This window comes from Triturus cristatus, chromosome 4_1 (genome assembly GCF_964204655.1).
Source record: "Triturus cristatus chromosome 4_1, aTriCri1.1, whole genome shotgun sequence".
Classification (NCBI taxonomy): domain Eukaryota; kingdom Metazoa; phylum Chordata; class Amphibia; order Caudata; family Salamandridae; genus Triturus; species Triturus cristatus.
Window position 1 is genome coordinate 940,755,576 of NC_140585.1, and position 22,686 is coordinate 940,778,261.

General features: G+C 42.4%; 1 protein-coding gene across 1 annotated transcript in view; it reads right to left on the reverse strand.

Annotated features, from left to right (window-relative positions):
* NUAK1 (NUAK family kinase 1) overlaps positions 1 to 22,686 on the reverse strand; it is a 123,693-nt gene that overhangs the window by 53,502 nt on the left and 47,505 nt on the right. Inside the window, exon 2 of the mRNA XM_085653820.1 lies at positions 611 to 731. Within this exon, the coding sequence (XP_085509946.1) occupies positions 611 to 731 (121 nt within the window). The remainder of the gene's footprint in view (positions 1 to 610; positions 732 to 22,686) is intronic.

Consider the following 22,686-nt stretch of genomic DNA (forward strand, 5'->3'; position numbering starts at 1 on the left):
CACAGAGGCACTTCAGCATCTAGAGGTAGGAGTTCTTGAAAAGTGGGGACTCAAACTTTAACTATGACTATAGTTGTGGAAAGTCGTTGGCTCGAATGTAAACAGTACCTGTAAAGTAAAGCGTCCATGATACGGGCTCATTTTGAGCAAGGAGGGGCACTGACACCAGGAAAAATGAAACCTCTCTTTAGCATACCTGCAAACACCTGGAACTCTTGCGCAGTATACATTTCATTTTTGCAAAAATCAGAAATTGCTGCAAAATGTAATACTTTTGCAGCATTTCACTTACCACAAGTGATATTTTACTGTATTTCTTTGCATGTATCCGAGGTTGGTGCATGTGAACGTAGTAACTGGCCAATAAAACCTCTTGCCCACTACATTACTACTTTACAATGCTATCTGTGATGATGTCTCAGTGCGTGAGATAATTTCTTTTTTTTTTGTTACTTGACTCAGACAATCTGAATATGGAGCTGAATTCATTCAGTTCACTGCATGAAACACAAAAGATCATACATGACCACCCGTATCTGTTGCTGCTCACAGACCTCACAGCTTTATATCAAGCAGGAACACAGGATAAAGGGCCCATGTAGTCACCAACCTTCATAAATACGGATGATGTGGGGATGGCTGAGGGACGACATGATCTCAATCTCCCGTCTGATGTGCACCATATCTTGTTCATCCCGGATTTTGTCCTTACGGATTGATTTTATGGCAACCTGAAAAAAATTGTGAAATTGAACATCAGTTTGAGAAATGAGCAAATAAACACCATCAATTTGTAGAGTTCTGCAAATAAACATCACCTGTCACTGCTAACACTAGGCACAATGATGGGTGACGAGAGATTCTACAGCTTGAGTTCTATGTTCAACAAACAAGTTGGTCTGTAATACATGGGAACGTTTCTCCTTGAGGGCTGCATAGCAAACATCAAGCTGTGCTACGTTTTACAGCATGACTGCATTGGTACTTAGATCAGAGTTACAGCGACAGCTTTCTGCTACAATAACGCCTATAGGACCCAAGCAGCGGATATTTTGTAAAAAAAAAAGTGTTGGGGCTCTCGTCAGGAGGCAGCTTGTACCAGCCCATTTCTTCTGTTATTGCTGCCTAAAACAGAACCAACTAGTAGGGAGAAAGTGTGGCGTAATGGCCAGAGCTGCCGACTTCAGTGCTGAGGAACCAAGTGCGAGTCTCGGCATCGGCTCAGCATCCTTTGATTCTGGGCAAATCACTTAATATCCCCGTGCCTACCAAAAATGTGCGTGTCCTTAACTGATGCTCATGAAACTATAGCGCCGGTGTTGATTAAGTGCTGGTGCAGAGCACCGGAAACCACCGGCTCAAATTAAGCACTGGACCCAAGTGACCATGGGAATCTTAAATCTGTACATGGTAGAAGTGCTGCTGCTCACAAGTGCAAATATTTTTTCCCTTATTCACAAAACTCAGCAATAGTACACCTGGAAAGCTGCGCCAGTCCCAGCTTTTCAGGTATGGTGTTGTATGAGCCATCGGATTGTTGTAAAGGTTGATATTACCACAATGTTTAATTATCCACACTGTGGTAGCCGATGTGCAGATATGTTATATTTTATTCTAGTTACCCTCACAATATTTATGATAGATTGGTCCATTCCACCACAGATGTGCAGTCACCCTTAAAACTCTGGGATTCAGGAGCTCTGTGTGACAGTTGGAGCGGTTAGGCCCAGTCCAAAAACCAACCTACAACAAGCATTGGCAAACCCAATAGGTCTCGTCTATGCAAGAGCTATTGGTTTTGCCAATATCTTTTGTCCAGGTCGTACACCAGCGTTGCTGCTGTTCCGCATGGCTAAAAGTTAGTGGGGTAAAGGAGAGTTGAGGGTCGTAAAGTGGAGTGGAGGGTCATGGAGTGCCATAGAATAGAGTGGTGTAAAGTGTCGTGGAGGGAGTAGAGTGTTGTAGAGTGGAAAGGCATAGAGAGGAGTAGATTTGAGGGGAGTAGAGTGTCAGAGTGGAGTAGAGTGTTGTAAAGTGGAGTGGTGCGGTCTAGCAGAGTAGAGTGGCATAGAGGGTACTACGAAAGAGTGGAGTAGAGTTTTGAAGAGTGGAGTGGCATGGAGTAGAGTGGAGTGACAGAGTGTACCAGTGGAGTGACAGAGTGTACCAGTGGAGTAGAGTAGAGTGGAGTAGTTTGTGGTGGAATAGAGTGGAGTAACGTGGCATGGAGTAGCGTAGGGCATCATAGAGTGGAGTAGTGTCAGAGTGGCGTTGAGTAGTGTTGTAGAATGGAGAGGCATAGAGTGGAGTAGAGTGTCACAGCTGAGCAGAGTTTAATGGGGTAGAGCGTCAGAGTGGAGTATTGTGTGGCAGAGTGGAGTAGAGTGAAGTGACATAAAGCAGAGTGGTGCTCAGAAGATTGGAATACAGTGCATCAGTTTTGAGTAAAGTGGTGTAAAGTCCACTGGCTTAGAGAGCAGTGACTTAAAGTAGAGTGGTGCAGAGTAGATTGCAGTGGCATAGAGTGCAGTAGCATAGAGTAAATTGTATCAGAGCAGAGTGAAGTGGCGTACAGTGGAGAGGTGTAGGGTAGAGTGCAGAGGTGTAGAGTGAAGTGGCATACAGTAGAGTGGTGTAGAATGCAGTGGTGCAGAATAGATTAGAGTGGCGTGGAGTGATGCAGAGCAAATCGGTGCGGAGTGTAGTGGCATAGAGTTCATTGGCGTAGAGTATAGAAGAGTGGCGTAGAGTTAGGGCACAGAGTAGAGAGCAGTGGCATGGAGAGCAGTGGCACAGAGTGCAGTGGCACAGAGTAGAGTGTCATTGAGTTCAGTGGTGGAGAGTTCAGTGGTGGAGAGTTCAGTGGTGGAGAGTTCAGTGGTGGAGAGTTCAGTGGTGGAGAGTGCACTGGCATAGAATGCACTGGCTTATAGTACAGTAGTGCAGATTACAGTGGTGCAGTGGCGAAGAGTGCAGTGGTGCATAGTAAGTGGGGGTAGCGTGCACTGGCATAGAGGCGAGTGGTGCAGAGTAGAGAGGTGTAGTGTCATACAGTGCAGCGGCGCACAGTAGATTAGAGCGGCGTATTGAAAAGTGGTCTAGAGTGTAGAAAGAAAAGTGAACACCAAGCTCCCTGGAAGACAGAGCCTAACACCCGACCGCTGTCGCTCAATGCACAGCTAATGTGACAAGATAAGAACTAGGTTTAAAGGCCTGTTTACAAAAATTCAGTACTGGTGGAAAAATACAGCAAATAGGGTTTGGGTAAGGGAATGGATGAACTCAAGCTGAACAGCTTAAAAAAAAATATAGTCAGCAAATAGAAGGCAAGCAAATGTGAGTTACAAACCACAAAGCCAATGGTAAGCAATTGGGGGTATGCATTCCCAAGGAAGCTTTCCAAATATCCCCAAGATGTCATTAGCAAACTACACAGCTGTGCTGTCTGGTAGGCTTTGACCTAAGTAGGAGCATTTCGATACACATTCAAAGTGTTTTATTTTTAAAAAACCTTTCTCTCGGATGCATAATTAAGATTATATATTTACTGCAATCAGATTGAGAAAGGACTACATTAAAAAGTATTTGATGTGGTAAAATTAACATTTTTACTTTATGAAAAAAACATTACTGCGCATGTTGAATTTTTTGGGGGGAGCTTGCAAAAATCAAAACCAGCTGAGTAACCTAAACCAAAATACTAAATTGGATGTTTAGGAACATTTGTGTTGCTTTTTTATCATTTTTTGTTTTATTTATGGTCCAAACGAATTTTGTTAACTTTACTGACTTCGAACTGGTTCATAAGCAAATAAAATAATCCATACATACGAAAGGCAAAATTGAGTGCAAGATAATGTTATCTGGCGTAGGCAGGCAACCGAAAGTAGAAGACATCCACAATTTACCCTTAATTTCGCTTCCACTATTCAGGAGCACAACAATACATAGTAAATTGCAGAACGACTACAAAATAATGAAATTAATTCCCTGCATCTTTAAATTCACGCTGGTTCAACACTAGCTCTAGATAAACAAATTACATTAGAATTCACCAGCAATAAATAAATTATTCCACAGACTGACCCTGTGTGCCAATGCTTGGACAGCTCTGGAACAGAGCGAGCTTCGGTTTCATAGTGCAGTCGAGCCTGCTATCAGCCAATCACTGTGTGTGTCTCATCTCACGCTGCACACTAACTCTGCTCAAGACACCCACCAGTCACCTCCTCAAAGCCATTGAGAATAGGCGAGAGGGAGCTCTGTGCTACCTTGCAGCTGGCTGCTGATTCCATAAATAAAAATCGGCTGCTCCCTTTTACTTCCCAATCTTCTACTTACCACACTTCCCTATAAGAAACCACAGCTGATTGGCGCACAGAGTGCTGTTATTAATTATGTCACGACTCACAAAACCGCACTCCTCATAAAGCACTGTGCAATCACGAATAAACAGCAAGCTGTGCCTGGCTGCATCTGAAAGCTGTAGCCGTATTGGGGTTTAGGAGTATGTTTAGGCAAACAAAATGCAGTGTTTGAGAGAAGGTGGTAGATTGTGCCGCCGATCGGTGACGAGCACTGGCAAAGCCAGTAGGCCTTGCCTTTGATTGGCTGTCGAAGCCATTCTGTGAGGCATGGCTAAAAAAAACATGGGATGACGTGGCCACTGTCATTTTGTAGGCAAGCACATGCATTCAGCATTTGGAAGGGGGTAGGGAGTGAGACAACACGGGAGGGTTAAGCAACAAAAACATGCGGGGAAGTAGTAAGTAGTCGGTTGAAGGCGATACAATGCGGCAGGCGTGTGGAGCCAAAGCAACAAAAGGAAGCAAACACGGGCTCACTCAGCTTTTTATTTAACAAAAGTTTTTAAATACCTGTTCCTCAAGCACTTCACCTATTCCCCACCACTCTAGTCACATTCACAATACCCATTAGCCTAGCTTAATCCCCACATCATCACACGCACCCTAACCAAGAGCAAGGCTCCTATTAACGGTCAACCCAGCCTCCCGCTGTAACACAAGCCAGTGAGGCGATAGACTGCTGATGCAAGGATAGCCATTCCCTCCTGCGAAATCTTTAATTTACACCAACCAGAATCCTGCGTCTCAACCCCTGCCCCGCACACTGCAGTGGGCTTGTGGCATTGACAGGCGAGCCTTCAGTAGCACTACATGACTTACCAGTGAATGCTTGAACATGCCCATAGCAACAAGTCTAAAGAACTTTTACTGGACCCTCAGGCCAATTGAAACCAGGTAAGGGAGAGACAAATGGCATTTCTTTGCCTTCTCTGCATGCGATTCCAAACCACAAGCTTCGATAATGTACCTTCCCGCTTATTTCAGAACCAGTTTTACTTTTTCACATGAGGGGAAAAAAACACCTTACTTTCTAATTAAATGTCCTCTTGCTGTACCAATGCACTAAGACTGCCCATCCTGTCCTTGCCCGGCTACTCCAAGAGCATGCCTGTTGCTTCAGGTATGTTTCTAAAACATGCTACAATTGTTTCACCTGACTGACACAAATGTAACTCTTTTATTGTCCACCAACAGATAGTTACAGAACCCTAGTAATGATGAAGCCACAAGCACCTTGTCCCAGGGTCAAAACATGTAGACTTAGCCAAGGAAGACTCCCATGTTTCACCATCCATTGGATTAGGAGAGAAGTTTATGAACTCTGAATGCAATTTTGCTTTCTCCCTTTCAGATGTCCCTTCCTGGACTGACTAGAGTTATTTTTCACTAGCAATTCAGATCCTCGGAAACGATCACAAAAAAACAGCGCTTTCCTTTTCCATGCATCTTTTGCATTTTTGATTAGATAATGCCAGTTAATATACATATGAACTTCCAAACTGATGTCAAACACACACATTTGTTTGTCATAAGAGTGTATCACGTGTTAATATAGTGTGTTTACACATGCACCACCTATTATGTAGCTAAATTTTCCTTGCCAACTTTTATTGCTGCAGTGCGTTGCAGGACATCTTTGTAAATCTCCAGCCTGCTGGTACATTGATGGTTACAAATATACTGGCTAACAATTGTGGAAGAACCGGATATAAACAAAACGCAGAGCAGATGAGAACAGGATTCAGTAGGATCGGGAATCCGGGAGATTGTGCAGAATTCTAGGAGATGAAGCAAGGATTTCAGGAGATAAAGCCAAGATTCCACGAGAAGAGCCGGAAGCACAGGAAACTAGAAGCAAGTAACCAGGAGGGAAAACCCAAACCCGAAGTCTGGAACATTTTCGGTGTATCGTGAAAAGAATTCCAGCTCTTTATTGGGTGAAACAGGAAGGAGGGGAGAAGGGGAATCACGAAGTGACTTCCAGGAAGTAGTAATGCTGTAGTGGGCTGAAATGTGACAACCTTACAGGCTGCAGAAGTGATCATAATGGTTTTCGAGGAAGCAAACCTTCCACTTCCCATTTGTTGATAGAAGTTTAAACAGGAGCGGTTGTGTTAAATAAAGCTTTTACAAACACTGGCAGAAAAAGAAATTCAGAGAAAGTGTTGGAAACTGTATTGCAGGTTACAGGTAAGGGAAGGGCTAACGTGGCGTTTGTTACCTTTAGAGGTGGAAGAGTGCTCAGGGAGTGCCAAGAGTGGCTTATGCCAAGGCCAGGGAGACCGCTCCAATCCAGGGACCGAAGCCAGAGCGAAATCTGGGCTGTCTGCGCAGCATAACAACACCTCATAGGATTTCTTCAGAACTACACTCCTTAAAAAACAAGACTCGGGCACCAACTACACATATTGCTTTGAACAGAAGCAGCTCCAGATCCTGGCAACAAACGGGTATGCCTGGCTGCGGAAAGACTCTAGATACAGAAGGGATAAAGATGGGTGCCAATGTAAGGAAGTGGAGCACTCCGTGGCGGTCATGCTGCCTCCTACTGTCACTGCTCCATCCTCTACTTGTCCAAAAGGTTTATCCCGCACATCAATGACTGCTCCAGGACTTCACTTTAGATCACAGTTACTTGATAAGATGCCCATTCCCTGCATCGATGTGGCTCGCGGTTACGGATTGTGGAGTACATGATGGTGGGCGTGCCAGCTCTTCAAAGGTCACATAAGCGAGAATAGGTCAGTTCTGCTGGACCTTTGCAAGTAGCATCCATTTACGAACCCTATGACCAGCAGCGCTGAGCAGCAGCAGCAGTGCTGGGATTAAATGAAGGCCATGTGGCTGCAAGTCCGCAGTACCTCCCTGCAGTGCTCTAGATGACGGTCGATCCTGGAGTGGGACAGCTCGGAAGTAGGTTTGCATGCCAAGTTAAGAAAAATCAGCAGTGGAACTAATGAAGCAGAAGGATGAAAGGCAGCACTAACCCATGCAATAAGGGGGGACATGAAAGCAGGAAGACCATATGGACGGAACAAAACGTTAAATTGGTGGGCGCAATCTGTATAATATTATGTCAGAGTGAACTTCGGAATCGGACAGGGATCGCTTACAGCACTTGAATACACTCTAAAGGTTCCACATCGAACTTGCAGACTGGTGCTTGCTGGGTAGATCTGTTTGCTCTTTCTCTGCACGCAAACGACAGTCCAAGTTTCTGGTGCACTGGCACTGTACAAAGCACTGCACTGAAACACGGGCTCTACTTACTAAGCAGGGCCGGCTTTAGGGCAGTGCGACCAGTGCGGCTGCACTGGGCACTGACCTGTGTAGGGGCGCCAACCTCATGGGAGGGGGCGATTGTTTAGCAATAACTTATGATTGGAGATATGAGGGGCACTTATGCCTGGTGGTAGTGAGAGAATCGGGGAGGCGGTCATGTGGTGTGGCAGCGCCAAAAATTATTCTTGCACCGGGCTCCACCATGTTACTAAGAACTGACCCACAGACACAATCAACTTCCATAGCACTTGGATGATGTGAAATGTTTGTAATTAATGACACACACAGCCTCTGTGTTGGACTTAGCAATGTACATTACGTGTACAAAACAACAGGGTCACATCTGTTTCTAAGATTCCTCACACAGCAAGATTTTCCAGGCCAAAAAAGCAATGAGAAATCCGTGTCTGCTAAATGGACTGTAAATCTTATTTAATAAGCAGTTCATGCAGTAGAAATAAAGTCTACATTTTTATTAAATAATTGGTGATGGGATATTTATTGCAATAAACCACAGAACAATTGACACACAAGGTCTACTTGGATCAGCCCATAGTTACTCTGACAATTTACAAAGCAATCGAAAAGATGGGCGCTACTGCTGCCCAAAAGATAGGAAGATTACAACATTTGTAGTTTGTTATAGATAGTTACCCTTCTTTGATTTAAGGAATAGTTGGGTACATTCGATTAGGAATGACTGTTTCTGTTCAGCGCTTGAACCCCATATATATTGGTTTGCACAGGGCTTGGCCTAGAATATGTGAAAGAATGAATGGAACATTTGCAAACCCCTCCTCCATGAGAGGTCGCTAGGCGTCTCTTATTATTATATTATTATTATTCTGAGTTTTATATAGCGCCTGGTTACCAATAGGCATCCCAGCGCTTACCAGTACATAACACTACTACAAGAATGCAGGGATTACACGAGAAATAAAAAAGTTTTTAAAAGTTTACGAAACCGAAGAAGACTAGCTTCCGAGCGCAGTTGTAGGGGCAATGAATTCCACAAAGAGGCCACATTTATTGAAAACCTTCTGCCACCGGTTCTTGCCTTTTTCACCCTGCCAACCTGAAGGAGATGTTGATGGTCAGAGCGGAGAGAACGAGGGGCCTTGTAAGGCTGGACCATCTCCTCCATAATAGGTGGACCTACCCCATGCAGAACTTTGTGGGCGATGCAAAGTGACTTGAATTTCACCCTGTCCCTCACCGGGAGCCAGTGCAGTGCCCTCAACGCCGGGCGAGCAGATTGACGCCTAGGGAGACCCGTCAGAAGCCTAGCAGCCGCATTCTGCACTTGCTGCAGTTTATTCAGGGTAGATTCGGGAGCACCCAGGAAAAGCGCATTGCTGAAATCCAGCCGCGAGATGATAAGTCCCTGGATGAGAAGCCTTCGAGTGGCCACTGGGAGCAGAGGCAGAATCTTCTGGGCTGAGCGGAGCAGGCCAAAGCACACGCCAGCAGTCTTTTTGGCATGGGTTTTAAAAGATAGGTCCTGCTCCAGCCATACCCCCAGGCTCTTGATCTCCAGCTTGGGGGGGGGGTACCGGTCCCAGACAGTCTGGCCAGCTGCTGGGGGACAGAGATGGAGAAGAGTTCCCCAGCAGCATCAATTCCGTCTTGGAACCATTTAACTTTAGGGCTGAGCTGCACATCCACGTGTAGATCTTTTCAAGACACGTGTGCAGCCGGTCGGGATGGTGCGCCGACTGGGAGAGGCCTACCACCAGCTGAGTATCATCAGCATAACTGATGATTTTAATACCCAGCGGCAGTACCACACTCTCCAGGGGGGCCATGTAAACGTTAAATAAGGTAGGGCTCAATGAAGAGCCCTGTGGCACACCACACTGGAGAGGGGATGAAGATGATTTTTCCTGGCCTTCCCATACCTCAAATGAGCGACCTTCCAGGAAGGAAGCGAACCATTTGAGGGCCAGACCCGTGATCCCCACCCCCGACAGCCGTTGGAGAAGCACCTGATGGTCCACGGTGTCAAAAGCAGCGCTGAGATCCAGGAGGATCACTGCCACTGAACCCCCCGAATCCAGCATGCTCCTCGCATTCTCCACGACCGCCAGCAGGGCGGTGTCAGTCCCCTGACCGGGGCGAAAACCCGTTTGGGAGTCGCCCAGGAGGGAATTGGTTTCCAAGAAGTCCGAAAGGCGGCTGTTCACCAGCTTCTCAGCCACCTTGGTACATATACCTTCATACTTTCTCATTCGCTTTCACGAAGTGCAAAACGAGCACAGCTGTATATTAGAGGAAGATTGCAGATCTCAACCATGGTTACATTTTTCATTAAAAACTTTAGTGGGCACTGTCTGGTGATGCTACAATGTCCACATCTAGTCAGACAAGTAGGTGCAGCACAAAATGACGAGATGAAACTGTGGCCAACATAGACACAGGATGTGCAGAAGCCCAGCCACATGCAAGATCAGCACAACGACTAGTGTTAAAAACCATAAATCTGGCTAATTCTCTCTCTGTCAGTATAAAGCAAGTGCAACCCCAGGCATTTCCGGAGAAGGGTCTTTGACGGTGGATGCTGGTAGTGTTGACCTGTTTTAGAACACAATCTTAGATCAAGGCGAGTATTTCGGAAAAGATAAGGGGATTGGGCATGTCCTGTGGAAGGAGAAACTGGATTCCCCCTGTTGTAAAATAGCCTTCTGACATCTATGGCAAGCAACTTCAGTCTGGCCATGTGACTACAACGGTGACGATAATACTTAGGTAAAATCCAAGAACGGTGTGCGGAATTCCTTAATAAGAAACGTTTACTGCAGGTCTATCCTCAAAATAGACCTTGAAATGATCCTTGTTAGGTTATCATATAAAAAAAGATTCTGGATTCCGAATGAATACAATGTTCCTAAATGCATAGAACTTACAGAAACATCCTTGGCACTGATACAAATATTGCAATGGAGGTATATTTTGGGATAAACAAACAATGTACATTCAGTGACAAATATGATCTTACTGAAACAATTTATCAAAACATAAGATCTCTTTTGAAACTGGCATTGTAATCCTACACTGTGTTTTCTGTTCTAGATACAGTCTATGTGTTAGAGATCAGGGAAATGCACCAGATTTTGGAAACGTAAGGACTTCTCATTGTGCTGCAAGCTCTAATTGGATTGGTTTACAGGTTTCACTAAAATATGACTTTTAAGAAAGTTCCTAATGGACTCAGAATGAGAGCAGCGTTTTGGTTCATATATACCACCAGGTTATGGAGTGATACGCCTAACAGACACCTCCACGTTACAAATAATAATGGGCTCTATGCTGGCCTGCCTCCCACCTGGCTCCGTTGGTGAAGCATTCAACAGGACTTCACGGAGACACTACAAAAGATATTGTTCTACTAGCACAAGAGGTTAGCTTCTGGCTCGTAACTTGTGCAATATTTGTGCAGTGCTTAGAAAAGGGCTGTAGACAAGTACACTCCAAGTTATGGCATCTGCATTTCCCATTAAGACCAAGCTTGCTCGTTCAGATGTTAGAGTACAAGCGGTGTGTTCTGTGAGAGAACTTAAGAGAAGGCAAATGGTGAGGGATTTAGAACAATCACTTGGAGCAACACCCCGTACTGAGTGATGAGACCTCTGGGGAGACATCAAGCCTCAGCTCACACCCCCTCCTAGAATCAGGAAGCTGATACATGAAGGCAGAGGCAGATCTTTGGCACCATTGGAAGCAAAGTACAGGGACCGGCCCCCAAAACTCCCCCAAAAATTCGACCTAGAACCTAATAGGAACCGCATGTTTGGAATGTTAATTTTTACAGCGAAATGCTTTAACTGCTTTATTTCCATTTCTTGTTAAAACTATGCCCCCTAACGCTGCGTGCTTTTGCTGCAACGTCTTCCAGTGGATTGGCTTTACACACTGCTTTTTCCTAGGTTTCTATCGACATTTGCTTTACTAAACAAAAAACGATGTGCGGTTCACAATATTACTGTGGTCGGATTCACCAGCCAGTTCACAAGAAGTCTGCACTGCAGCTAAGAAAAAATAAACATTTTTTTAAAAAAAAACCTTTGCTCAATTTTACCTGCTTTGGTCATGCGAATTGAAGCAAATGTATTAGCACAAGGTCAAAACACAAAACATGGTGCGGGATGAAACGCCTATTGGGCTTTGGAGCCAGATGTACAAATGTATTTCTGGTCACAAACCTGGTGATTCTGTAAATCAAAATGTTTGTTATAAGAAAATGTGTTTTTCGAATGTACCAAACCCATTTGGTGATTATGTAACCTGTTACCAAATCGCTAAATGGGCTTAGGAAACAGTTAGGAATCAATATTTGAAAGGGGTGAGTTTAGGACGTCCCTTCCAAACAGTGATTTCTTATGGTATGTATTAATGTTGTGCGACCAAAATCTAGTCGCAAAACATTCATATTTTACCGACTACTGAAAGGTAGTCACGTTCGCAAACAGAAGGAGGTCAACAAGGGACCCCTCCCCCCTTTCTGAATTGTTAAAAAAAACATTATTTTGGGGCTGGCAGCTGTTAATGGGACTGCTGCTTAGTCTTAAAAAATAGTTTTGGAAACTTGTTTTTAAAGCACTTCCCGTTCTCCTTTTAGGAAAATGGGCTGCATTAAAAAAAATGTCATTACCCGTTTTAGAAAGCAATCACAGACATGGTGGCAGCTGATGATCCAAGCAGGCAATCACTATGATGACAGCGAATTGTAGTGGTTTGCAATTTGCGACCTACCTCATCAATATTCATGAGGTAGGTCAAATAGCCACCCACTTCGATTCAGTATTTTGTGAACTGACCACTTAGTACATAAATCGTTTCACAAAATAGTATAGGATTAGCAAAACGTAAGTGCGCAAACTGCAGCTACTGTTCGTGAACCCTATCTTGGTACATTAGGTCCTTTGATCCCACCCCCTTTTGCGCTGTGTATCTTTTCCCAGGCTGCTGCAGTTTCCAGGACACACGCAGTTCTCTAGCGGATGTGTGCTGGGCTGCACTGGAGATAGTGCGTCAATGGCCGTCCCATGCAAAGTATTTTGCAGGACATCCAGAGACTAAAATGAATGAAAAATATGGGGATTGTGATCCTGAGTGCAATGGGGTCAAAATTTGGCTTACAACAACAAAATATTCTACGACTATATGTTGATTTTTCACCTTTAGATATATACATATAAAATAGAAACACGCACACCCTAAACAAAATACAACTTAAAGTAATGGCTGGGAAATGCATTATTTTATGCTATGAAAGCTCAGTTGGTATAGGTGAATACTGCCGATGTCAGTGTGTGTAACCGAACAATCACAGAACTGAATCCTGGTTGGTAAACCGGGAATAGCGGCATGTGTATTTTTACTGCTATGAGATCCCAGCCAGGGACTGAAAACACTATATGCAGGTCAGTATTTTAAAATTTTAATAAATATAATATACGATAGGCTGCTTCAGATAAAACAGATGTGTTAAATATAGTAAAGAGCACACAGACTGTATGTAGTGCAAACCTTTTTTTTAAAAATAAGTTTCCATTAGAAGTACACACTCCAGGACTCAGATGAGAACACCCTTACACTGCCTCTCAAAATAGTAAATCTTTGTCAGGATGAAGCCTCAAGTAACTTTGGTAATTAAAGACAATGCTTAGTTTTGAAATCAATAAGTGTGGATGGAGGTGCAAAGTTTTGTCAGAAGCCCACGGCCGGCACTATGAATATCAAGGGTGTTGAATACCAAGGCTGCGTTGTCTTGATTCCATTTCATTTCTCTTTACTCCACCATTAGACACTCCTGCCCCTTTATCACACTCCTGCAGGTTCTTTTTTCCATCACTGTTTTCTCTCTTTGCCTCCGTTTTCTGTCTTTCTGTTTCTTTTCCTTCCCCCCCTTTTGTGTGTTTCTATTTCTTGCTCTGTGTGGCAAGTCTAATGAGGAAAAATAAGTGTCTGTCCCAAATAACGAGTGCCGGTCGGCACGACCTGCAAATACTGGCTAAAATTAAGCAATTAATATTTCTGAATAAAATGGTTTTCTGTTGGCACAAATAAGTAATGCATAAATGGAGTATGAAGTCTTTTTAGGTAGAAAATTGAGCCCAATGAGTTGGAATGTGCCATGTATTGTGTGTTTGATAACGTCAATGTATGAAACATTTTTTTATAATCATTACTTTCGTAGGAAAGTTTAAGATTGAAAAAACCTAATAATTCTTGTGAATTCTGTATTGCATGTGAACGTTTAAACAATGATTTGCAATGTTGAATAACATTCCAGCTTCCCTTGTAAACGAAAGATTGACACCCTCAAGACGACAATATATTTTGGGTCCTTTGCTTCGGATTCCTGGTACACTCCACACTGAAGGAGATTTGTGCATTTCCCATGCCTGTCTTTCAGCAACAAGATAATGGAGGCGGAATCTGCATCCAGCTCGCGCCAGAAGAACAGAACGCAGACAATCCCCATGGCCAATTCGATTCCACGCTGCGTTGAGCACGAGCCCAAAACACGAATTCCAAGTGGCTGTGAAAGAGCGCGCACGTGCGCACAGGCTCTCAGGGGAAACCCGCGAAAAATATGGTAGTTGTGAGGTCAGAAGAAAGGTCGGGTCAAAGGTTAATCAAAAGCGGCCTCTACACAAGAACTGCCCAATACTATTCTGATTGATAGGACTATTGGGGTTCCTTTATATTTTTTTCTAGGGCAAAAAGCAATTAAAAGATCACTAACGGCTGGTCCCTTTTAGACATCATTAGCTATCCCAATTAGCACCATGGCGACTACGCAGACAAGACAATTAGTGGTTGACTGAGGCCTACCCGTAGCCCACGAAAAATGTCGCAGTGTATGTGACAATGAAGGTAAAAACGTAAGCACGTTTCGCTGATTAATTAGGCCCCAGGCGATATGTCTGTCACTAATGAGGTCCTTGCAGCCAGTTGGCTTGTTTATTTGTGCCATGGAATGAACACACTGCTTTTCATAAGCATAGCATCCAAAATGCACAAACGCGATTGTATTGTACTGCACCATTTATATAGCGCATACTACCCTTATGTTGGGCGCAGAAGCGCTTGCCTACATGAGTAGCACGCTACACCATGTACGGTGCATGGTTGGATGTGGTTTTTGTTTCTACGTGGAAAGTGTTTCCGTGTTGTGAGTGACAACCACCGAGGTGAAGTTATCGTGTAATGGGATGCAGTGGGTAGCAGTGTGGTGGATGATGAAGTGTAAAAGACGTGCTGAGTTTTTTGGTTTTCAGTATGACGGTAGCTTTGAACAGCTCTGCAAGTCCCATTATGGTATTTCATATGATACAGGCTGCTCAGCTAGTTACTGCACTGGGATTTCCAATCTGAGATTTTGTGCCTAGTCGGGGTACTGATGTGGCATGGCTGGAGGGATCTGTTGGGAGGGACATCTTTTACGACAAGCAGCAAGCGGATCGCGGATCAATTGAAAATATTTATCTGCTTCACAAAATGCACACTAGTTTAGTTGAATATTGCAAAGTCTAGAATGTGTATTGGGTTTATACCTCAGGTTAGATCCTTTACCAAAAGGTATTTCACGACTGTACAAATCCTTTAATGTGGTTTGGAGTCCTGTTCTTAGATTGGCCTCCAAGTGATCAGAACAGTGGATAGAGATTGGTGCTATGTTATGTTGCTCTCTATTTGTATAGCACACTTCTGCCTTTGCTATGGCTTTGTGAGGCTAGACTTTGCAAGGGACAAAACACATCTATGTGATAAGTAGAATCCAAGTCATTGTATATATTCACTTTACATCAATAAAAATGTTTACGCATAGATCTATTCATTTAGCCATTAATATTTTAAAAATGAAATCAAGTCTTGGACCACCTACAGTGTGTGCAGTTGAAGTTTGAGAACAAAATTCTAATATCAAAAGAAAAAACAGCTGACTTAGGCAATGGCTACATACTAATGAAATGGCCCTTTTAAACCTTCCTCACACCTCTGAACTATTTAAGGTCTCTTAAGAAGCCAGCTACATTCCACTCTCTAACATATCCAACCACATGTGTAATTTAAAAGCCACTTCCTTCCTGTCCAAATTAAATTGTGTTTTTCTTCTCATTAATACTTCTGAACCATTTCACTGTTAGCTGATCCTTTCTAAGATTTAGTGTAACTGTGTTAAGTATGTTTGTAGGCTTGAAAGTATTATCTTTTGTATTTCTGTTCAATTAGGTTCATGAGTCCTACGATTCCAAAGATCAATTTGGAGAAATATGCTTATATTGGTTAGCTAAGTCTTCCTTCTACGAAACTCGCAGTGGTTAGCCATCATTAAGTTTGAGAATCAGAAACTGCTATTTCAAGATTTTTTGCGGTGTATTGTCCAGGAATCATAGATTACAACCAGGAGAGTGGAGATGCACACGAGGGGTGTATACAGACTCAATCACCAGAAAAACACCAGTAAAGAGAGTGAGGTCTGTGAAACAGGTTTTGCTCCATGAAACACTTCAGGAGTCATGATCAATCCATGAGCCATGTCCTTAACCAGATTTGTTCCACTAACCACTGATCATGATCACATAAGTGTAACACACAACTTGAACAAGAACATAAATCACCACTACATTTCCATCACTGCAGTGGCAAAACCCAGAAAAATGGTCCAAGAACCAACAGATTCAATAAAATTATCACAGTCAGTTGTTGCACAATAATTGCTAGGCTTCAGTTCACAACCCATTCAAAAGTCAACAAAAAATAGAAATAAAAAAAGTAATCATTGGAAACAGTATGTTAGGGTATGTTACGGTTCAGGAATACAAACTAACAGCCAACATTTGTAACAGTACTAAGCACCAGAGGAACTGTAAAGAAGCTATGGGTAAACTGTACCTGAAATAAGTAAACATAGAGGTGAGCAGTGACGACCAACTTCAGCGGGTTTTTATTTTTAAATCTCAACCATAACCTCCCTTACTGTTCCTTCTTCAGCGCAGAGAGAATGACTCACTCTTAAAATGAGTTATAAACACATTCTAGTATGGGTTCTATGTTAAGACCTAACCAATACAAGACATGAAGATTTACAATGTATTATATAGGAAACACAGACTATTTGACCAATGGAACTACTCTCTATTTTTAAATGCTGCTATTCCTGATAATTTGAAAGCTTTCCTTCATGGTAATCCAGATTAATTTAGGGACATGATGTTCTCATAGCAGCTATTGCAAAACTGCAGCATGCAGCTACAGCGCATCATATTCTTTCTCTTTACGTCTGTGCTTGTACACCACGTCAAAATCTGAAGGATAACGCAATGGGAAGAGTCCACTTCCTCCTTCAACAAAAAGCCGTCATGTAATATTACACTTCATGAAAGTCACAGGATCTACTTTATCAGATGGCTCACACGGGCCTAATCCTCCCCGCTACCTTTCATACCCAAGAAATTAAGTGAAAATGGTAAAACTATCAATATTTAGTTCATTTTAAAAGAATAACTTCTATTGCCTTCCCTTGGGCATTATAAAGCTGTCATGGAAACAACTATTCTTGGTGACGCCAAGAAAACATTTTTATTTGTTACCAATACCCCTGTGCCAATGGTACCCTTGTAATGCACACACACGTATACTACAATGCTTCAGTGTTTTTGTAAATCTCAAATATTAATATTTATTATTAAAGATTTTTAAAAGACGACCTTTGACTGGAGAAAATTAGACAAATTATTTAGGAAACGTTAACATTTAAAATTGCTCGATTATTGCATACATAAAGATCCTAGATTTACATAAAACAGCTGTAAATGAGCGTCACTTGATTTCGTGATCTGGAAAAAAACATTTCTGAAAGGGGAGGACACTTATGTAATGAAATGCTTAAGGGGCCTTCTAAGGCTTTCGTATGCAATGTAAGGAGCACTTGTATGTAAAAATGTCACGTATCAGTCTACCACAGTATACATCTACAAAACAAAACATCTAATATTAAAGAGCTCACTCAAATATGAACTATGTAGTAAAATTACAATTGTGGTACTGTTATGCTTCAAACCCAGACAAGCCAAGGACATCAAGCTAGTGGAGACCTGTATCAAACCACAGGTCTAGATAGGCTGCATTCTATAGCCATGTGATCAGTGATTTTTGTAGAATTGTATTGTCTTTTTTGACAATTATGCTGTGCTTGACCATTCTATCAGTAATTATGCATGTGACACATTTATCTTTAAAAAGGTATATAAACCAGTGTCTGTTGTATTGTGATTTAAAGTTCAGTTTACAGTTCAGCAGAGCGGTCTGACCTTTCGCTTGTGCGAAAGCTTATTAAACTCTGTGCTTTATTGCCAATTAAAGTCCTGTTTATTTCATTTATTTTGAGAACGCTAGCAAGTTTAAAAGAATGCGGCAATGTTTTGAGCAGAAAAGGTACATTTTATTAACGCTGCAAATGAGGAGTATGAGGAGAGCACATGCATCTGATCAGCACGAGTGCTGTACGGCACAAGCATGCACTCATGTGATCCGGGTAGCCAATCTGGAGATAGCAAGAAGTTCCTCTACATCTTATCAAGAGTAGCCTACTTGGTGGAAAAAAAAAAACTAGACTGCTAACCTGTTGAGAGAAAGCTAGTTTTGGCAACCATTCTTTGGCAAAGTTACAGACAGCTGTGGCTACGTTCATATTATTAGATTTTATGTTTCCCTGAGATAGTGGTGACTACGTTTGTTGTTTTAGTTTGTTACATTTTTACTTATGTAACTGTATGTTCTAAACTATGCAGTCTATTGCAGATCCACCTGTTTTCCTAAGTGCCCCAGGGGATCCAATTTTGCTGTGGAAATATTGGCAAGAAGCTTTCAAGGCCTATTTAGAAGCTTTAGGAGGAACCATCTTTGTGGCAAAGAGGAAGTTGTCTCTATTAAAACATAGTCTGGGAGTAGAGGGGAGGAAGGTATTAAAGACTCTCCCATGTGGGAATGTTGACAGAGAATAATGGAGAGTCAGATGAGGATAGTGAAGAGGACGATATGTACAGTATTGTTATGAAAGCGTTAAAGGTGCATATGGGAAGAAGGTCGGTGTGGTGGTGGAGTGTCAAAAATGGTTGTCACTGGCACAAGCATCTAGTGAGTCGACTGATCAATATTTAGGTACATTGAGTACATTGGCTGTCCCATGCAATTTTCATGACCTACACAAGGAAATAATTAGATCAGTTGATCAATTGTACAAGGAATATGAGGGTATAGGAAAAACTTAGGGTTAAAAGCTCCCTCTCTAGAAAAAGCTATTGCAATTGCTAAATGCACAGAAGATACATCTTGTTATGTGAAAGTATTGGAAAAATAATGGCAGAGATTAGGCGACTATACAAGTGATAAATAAGGAAGATAAGCATAGAAAAAGGGAAGATAAGGCAGGCAAAAGCAGTGAAGAAGATAAAGTGGCTTGTTGTAGGTGTGGTGGAGCATTAGCCATGTGGCATCTTCTGTTAATTGTACGGAAATGAAGGCCAAATGTTGTAAGTGTAACAGAATTTGTCACTTTTCAAGAGTCTGAAATCAAAAGAAGTTTCAAGGTAAAGGTAGTGTGAATTTCGTACAAAGTAACATCAATGGGGATAAAGAAAGTTACTCTGATGAAGATATTGAAGTATTAATGTTGTGTGATACAATGAAAGAGGCACATGATCAGGAATTCCAAATTGAGGAAACGTGGAGACAGAGTGAGCATGTTAAATGATAAGCAATATAATCCTCCTAAGTGTATTGTGCCTGTGAATGGAGTTCACGTGCAAATGTGGGCAGATTCATGTTCACTCATTGATCAAGAAACTTGTGGAATGAAGGTGGAGTTAGTTGGGTATGGGGGAAATACATTGAATGTTATAGGGGGTTTCCAAAGAAAGTTGTCTTTTAAGCAAAGAGAAATCCCATGCTGGGTCTATGTGGGAGAAAGGGGGTGATGTTTACTAGGTTGGAGGGAACAAATGAGCGTTGGAAATTGTAGTAAATCCCAACACCGTGGAACAAGTGTTATCGGTAGCCCATGATTGCTGAAATGTGGAAAAGTGAATTTACGATGTTGTTCGCAGATAAACTGGGATGTTTAAGAAATTTACAGGCAAAATTGTACTGAAGGAGAGCTCACTAAGGGCCTCATGTAGGTAGCCAAATACCGGTCGGTAACGGCCGATTTTCGGTAATTATACCGTTACCGACCGGTATTTTGGCTATTGGTATGTAGGGGGTCAATTTCTGGAATCGGAATTTACCGATTCGGTAAAACTACTGAATCGGTAAAATTACCGAATCGGTAACGTTACCGATGTGGTAATGTTACCGATTCGGTAATTTTACCGAATCGGTAAATTCCGATTCCAGAAATGATATGTAGGGGGAGTGTGTGAGTGTGTTTAGGAGTCGGTATTTACCACCAACTTATAGTTGGTGGTAAATAATTAATGTATGTGTGTATGCATTTTGAAGCGCTTAGCAGTGTGCAATGTGGCAGACATACATGCCCTTAGGGCATGTATGTGTGCCACATGTGCACACATGGCCGAATCAGGGGTGCAACAGGGTGTCAATGTGACACCCTGCCACCCTTGCATGTTCTCCACCATTACCGAATCGGTATTTACCGATTCGGTAATGAGGCATACCTTCCCCTCAATGGGAAGGTATGCCTCATTACCGAATCGGTAAATACCGATTCGGTAATTACCGAATTGTAACGAATCGGTAAAAAATACCGACTCATTACCTACATACGAGTTACCACTTCTTAAATACCGATTCGGTAACGTTCGGTATTTTAGAAGTGGTAACTGGTATGCTACCTACATGAGGCCCTAAGTGAGAAACGTGCCTGTTGTATTGAAAGCAGAGTTTATGAGGTTACTGGAGTTGGGAGTGATTGAAAACATTTAAGTATCTGCATGGTTATGTCCAGTCGTGATCGCCCGTAAACCTAATGGAAAGGTTAGGATGTGTGGACTTAAAATAAGAGAATATATGGGTGAACTGGCATCTCATACCAAATATTAATGAATGGTTGGCTGGTGTCAAAGGGGGCAAGGTATATTCAATGCTCAATTTATCATGTGCATACCACCAGATATTGCTCCACTCAGAATCGAGACATTTTACGTAATTTCTAATGTAAGATGGGGTATTTCAATTTGTACTCATGCCTTTTGGTCTTGCGTCTGCTTCGGAAGTCTTTCAAAGAGTTATGCAGAAGTTACTAGGCGAGGGGATAAATGTGCAATTTTTCTAAGATGACAGCATGGGCAGAGAAGAAAGTGATGCACGATGAGTTGTTGGGAAAGGTGAGTGGAATATTGGAAAAACAGGACTCATGGTTGAAGTAAACAAGTGTACATTTGCATGTCATTTTGTGGAGTACCTAGGCCACACCATATTTTATGAGGAATCAAACCTGAGCATAAATTGATGGAAGCTATAGAGAAAGTGCCATGCCCAACTGCTAAGGACCAATTGAGGTTATTTTTAGGCCTGGCAGAATATTACACTAAATTTGTCAGACGTTTTGCAAATATTGCACAACCATTACGAGTGATAATGAGGAAGGGGCAGGGATATGTATAGACAATTAATGGCAGCTGGCATTTGATGAGATTAAGAAAAGCATTTTAAATGCCGATGAGTTAAAACCATTCCACTTACATGATCACACCATTGTTTCCACTGATGCTAGTGTGCAAGGATTGGGTGCAGTGCTGATGCCAGAAAGAGATGGGAAAGAAAGAGTTGTGGCATATGTGTGAAGAGTTGTGGCATATGTGTGAAGAACGCTAAAGGGGGCAGAAGCAAGTTATACTATCATAGAAAAAGATTCATTTGCCTGCTGGTGGGGGAGTCCAGCATTTTAGAAATTGTGTGGAGAAAAAAGTTCAAATTGCATACTGATCACAAACCTTTGGTTGATCTGTTTACAACAAAGGATGCGGGCCGAGCTTCTCCAAGGATAGCAAAATGCATGTATAGGTTACAGGAGTTATCTAGGCAAGTTTTAAGGTGGTACTACTTCCGAAACTATTTATACGATTTCCGAGCTCGCATGGAGATTTGGTACGTAACAAGCTTTTGGGAAATGAAAGGAAGGGTATGTCTAAATAGTCCTTCCCGAAACGGATTGTGGATGTGAAAAGATACAGTGTTGTTTTGGAGGATGGGAAAAGTTGCAATATGAGGTTAAAAGCAGTGAAGCAGAAGTGGAAAAGTGGAGGGGCAACAGTGGCAAGGTTGTGGAGCAGAAAGAGAGTCAAGTGAGGGAGGAAGTGAAGAGGAGAAGAAATTGGTGAGAGAAGGAGTTCTTGATGACAATAAATAAGTAAAGAAGGAATTTGTGCAGTGTGCTCTTTTCATCCATCAAGCATCTTATTATAATCTCTCAATAATTATAAATGCAGAGTCAGTGAAAGGTTGCACCAGTGGTTTCCTATCAGGTTCACCTATGAGAGGTTTGGCAGATTCATTGGTAAATTCGTGTGACTGTGCACACGTTTTTCTTCCAAACGTCACAGTATGCAAGGAGCAAAAGATCCTTTTTATCAGCTTCGTTAAATTAAAATATCCATCACTCTGATAGGACCCACCACGAATGTATTGCTCCTGGACACGCTTTCTGTCCTAATACATGTTACCCAGTTTATACGATTCTTTGTACAGCTAAAAGGAACCTATAATAAATCTTAAATCTTGAAGAACTGCAACTCCTCCAGACTTCAGTGACAGCACGTGATTTATTGCATAGCCGGCAGCTAAATAATGGATAGCTCAATGATTTTAACTACAGCTCTTTAAACTCCTGTTAAAATTTAGTTAATGAGAAACACAATCTGAGAGCGCACTGCTGAAAGACTTGCAGTAAAAGAGCATGAGATGGAATGAAATGATGTGAAGAGGCGTGTCCCAGGGTTACTCATGGATGGCATGGCATGCCTACAGAGCAGCCCTCGCCTCCCACTTATGAATACTGTGATGAACGGCA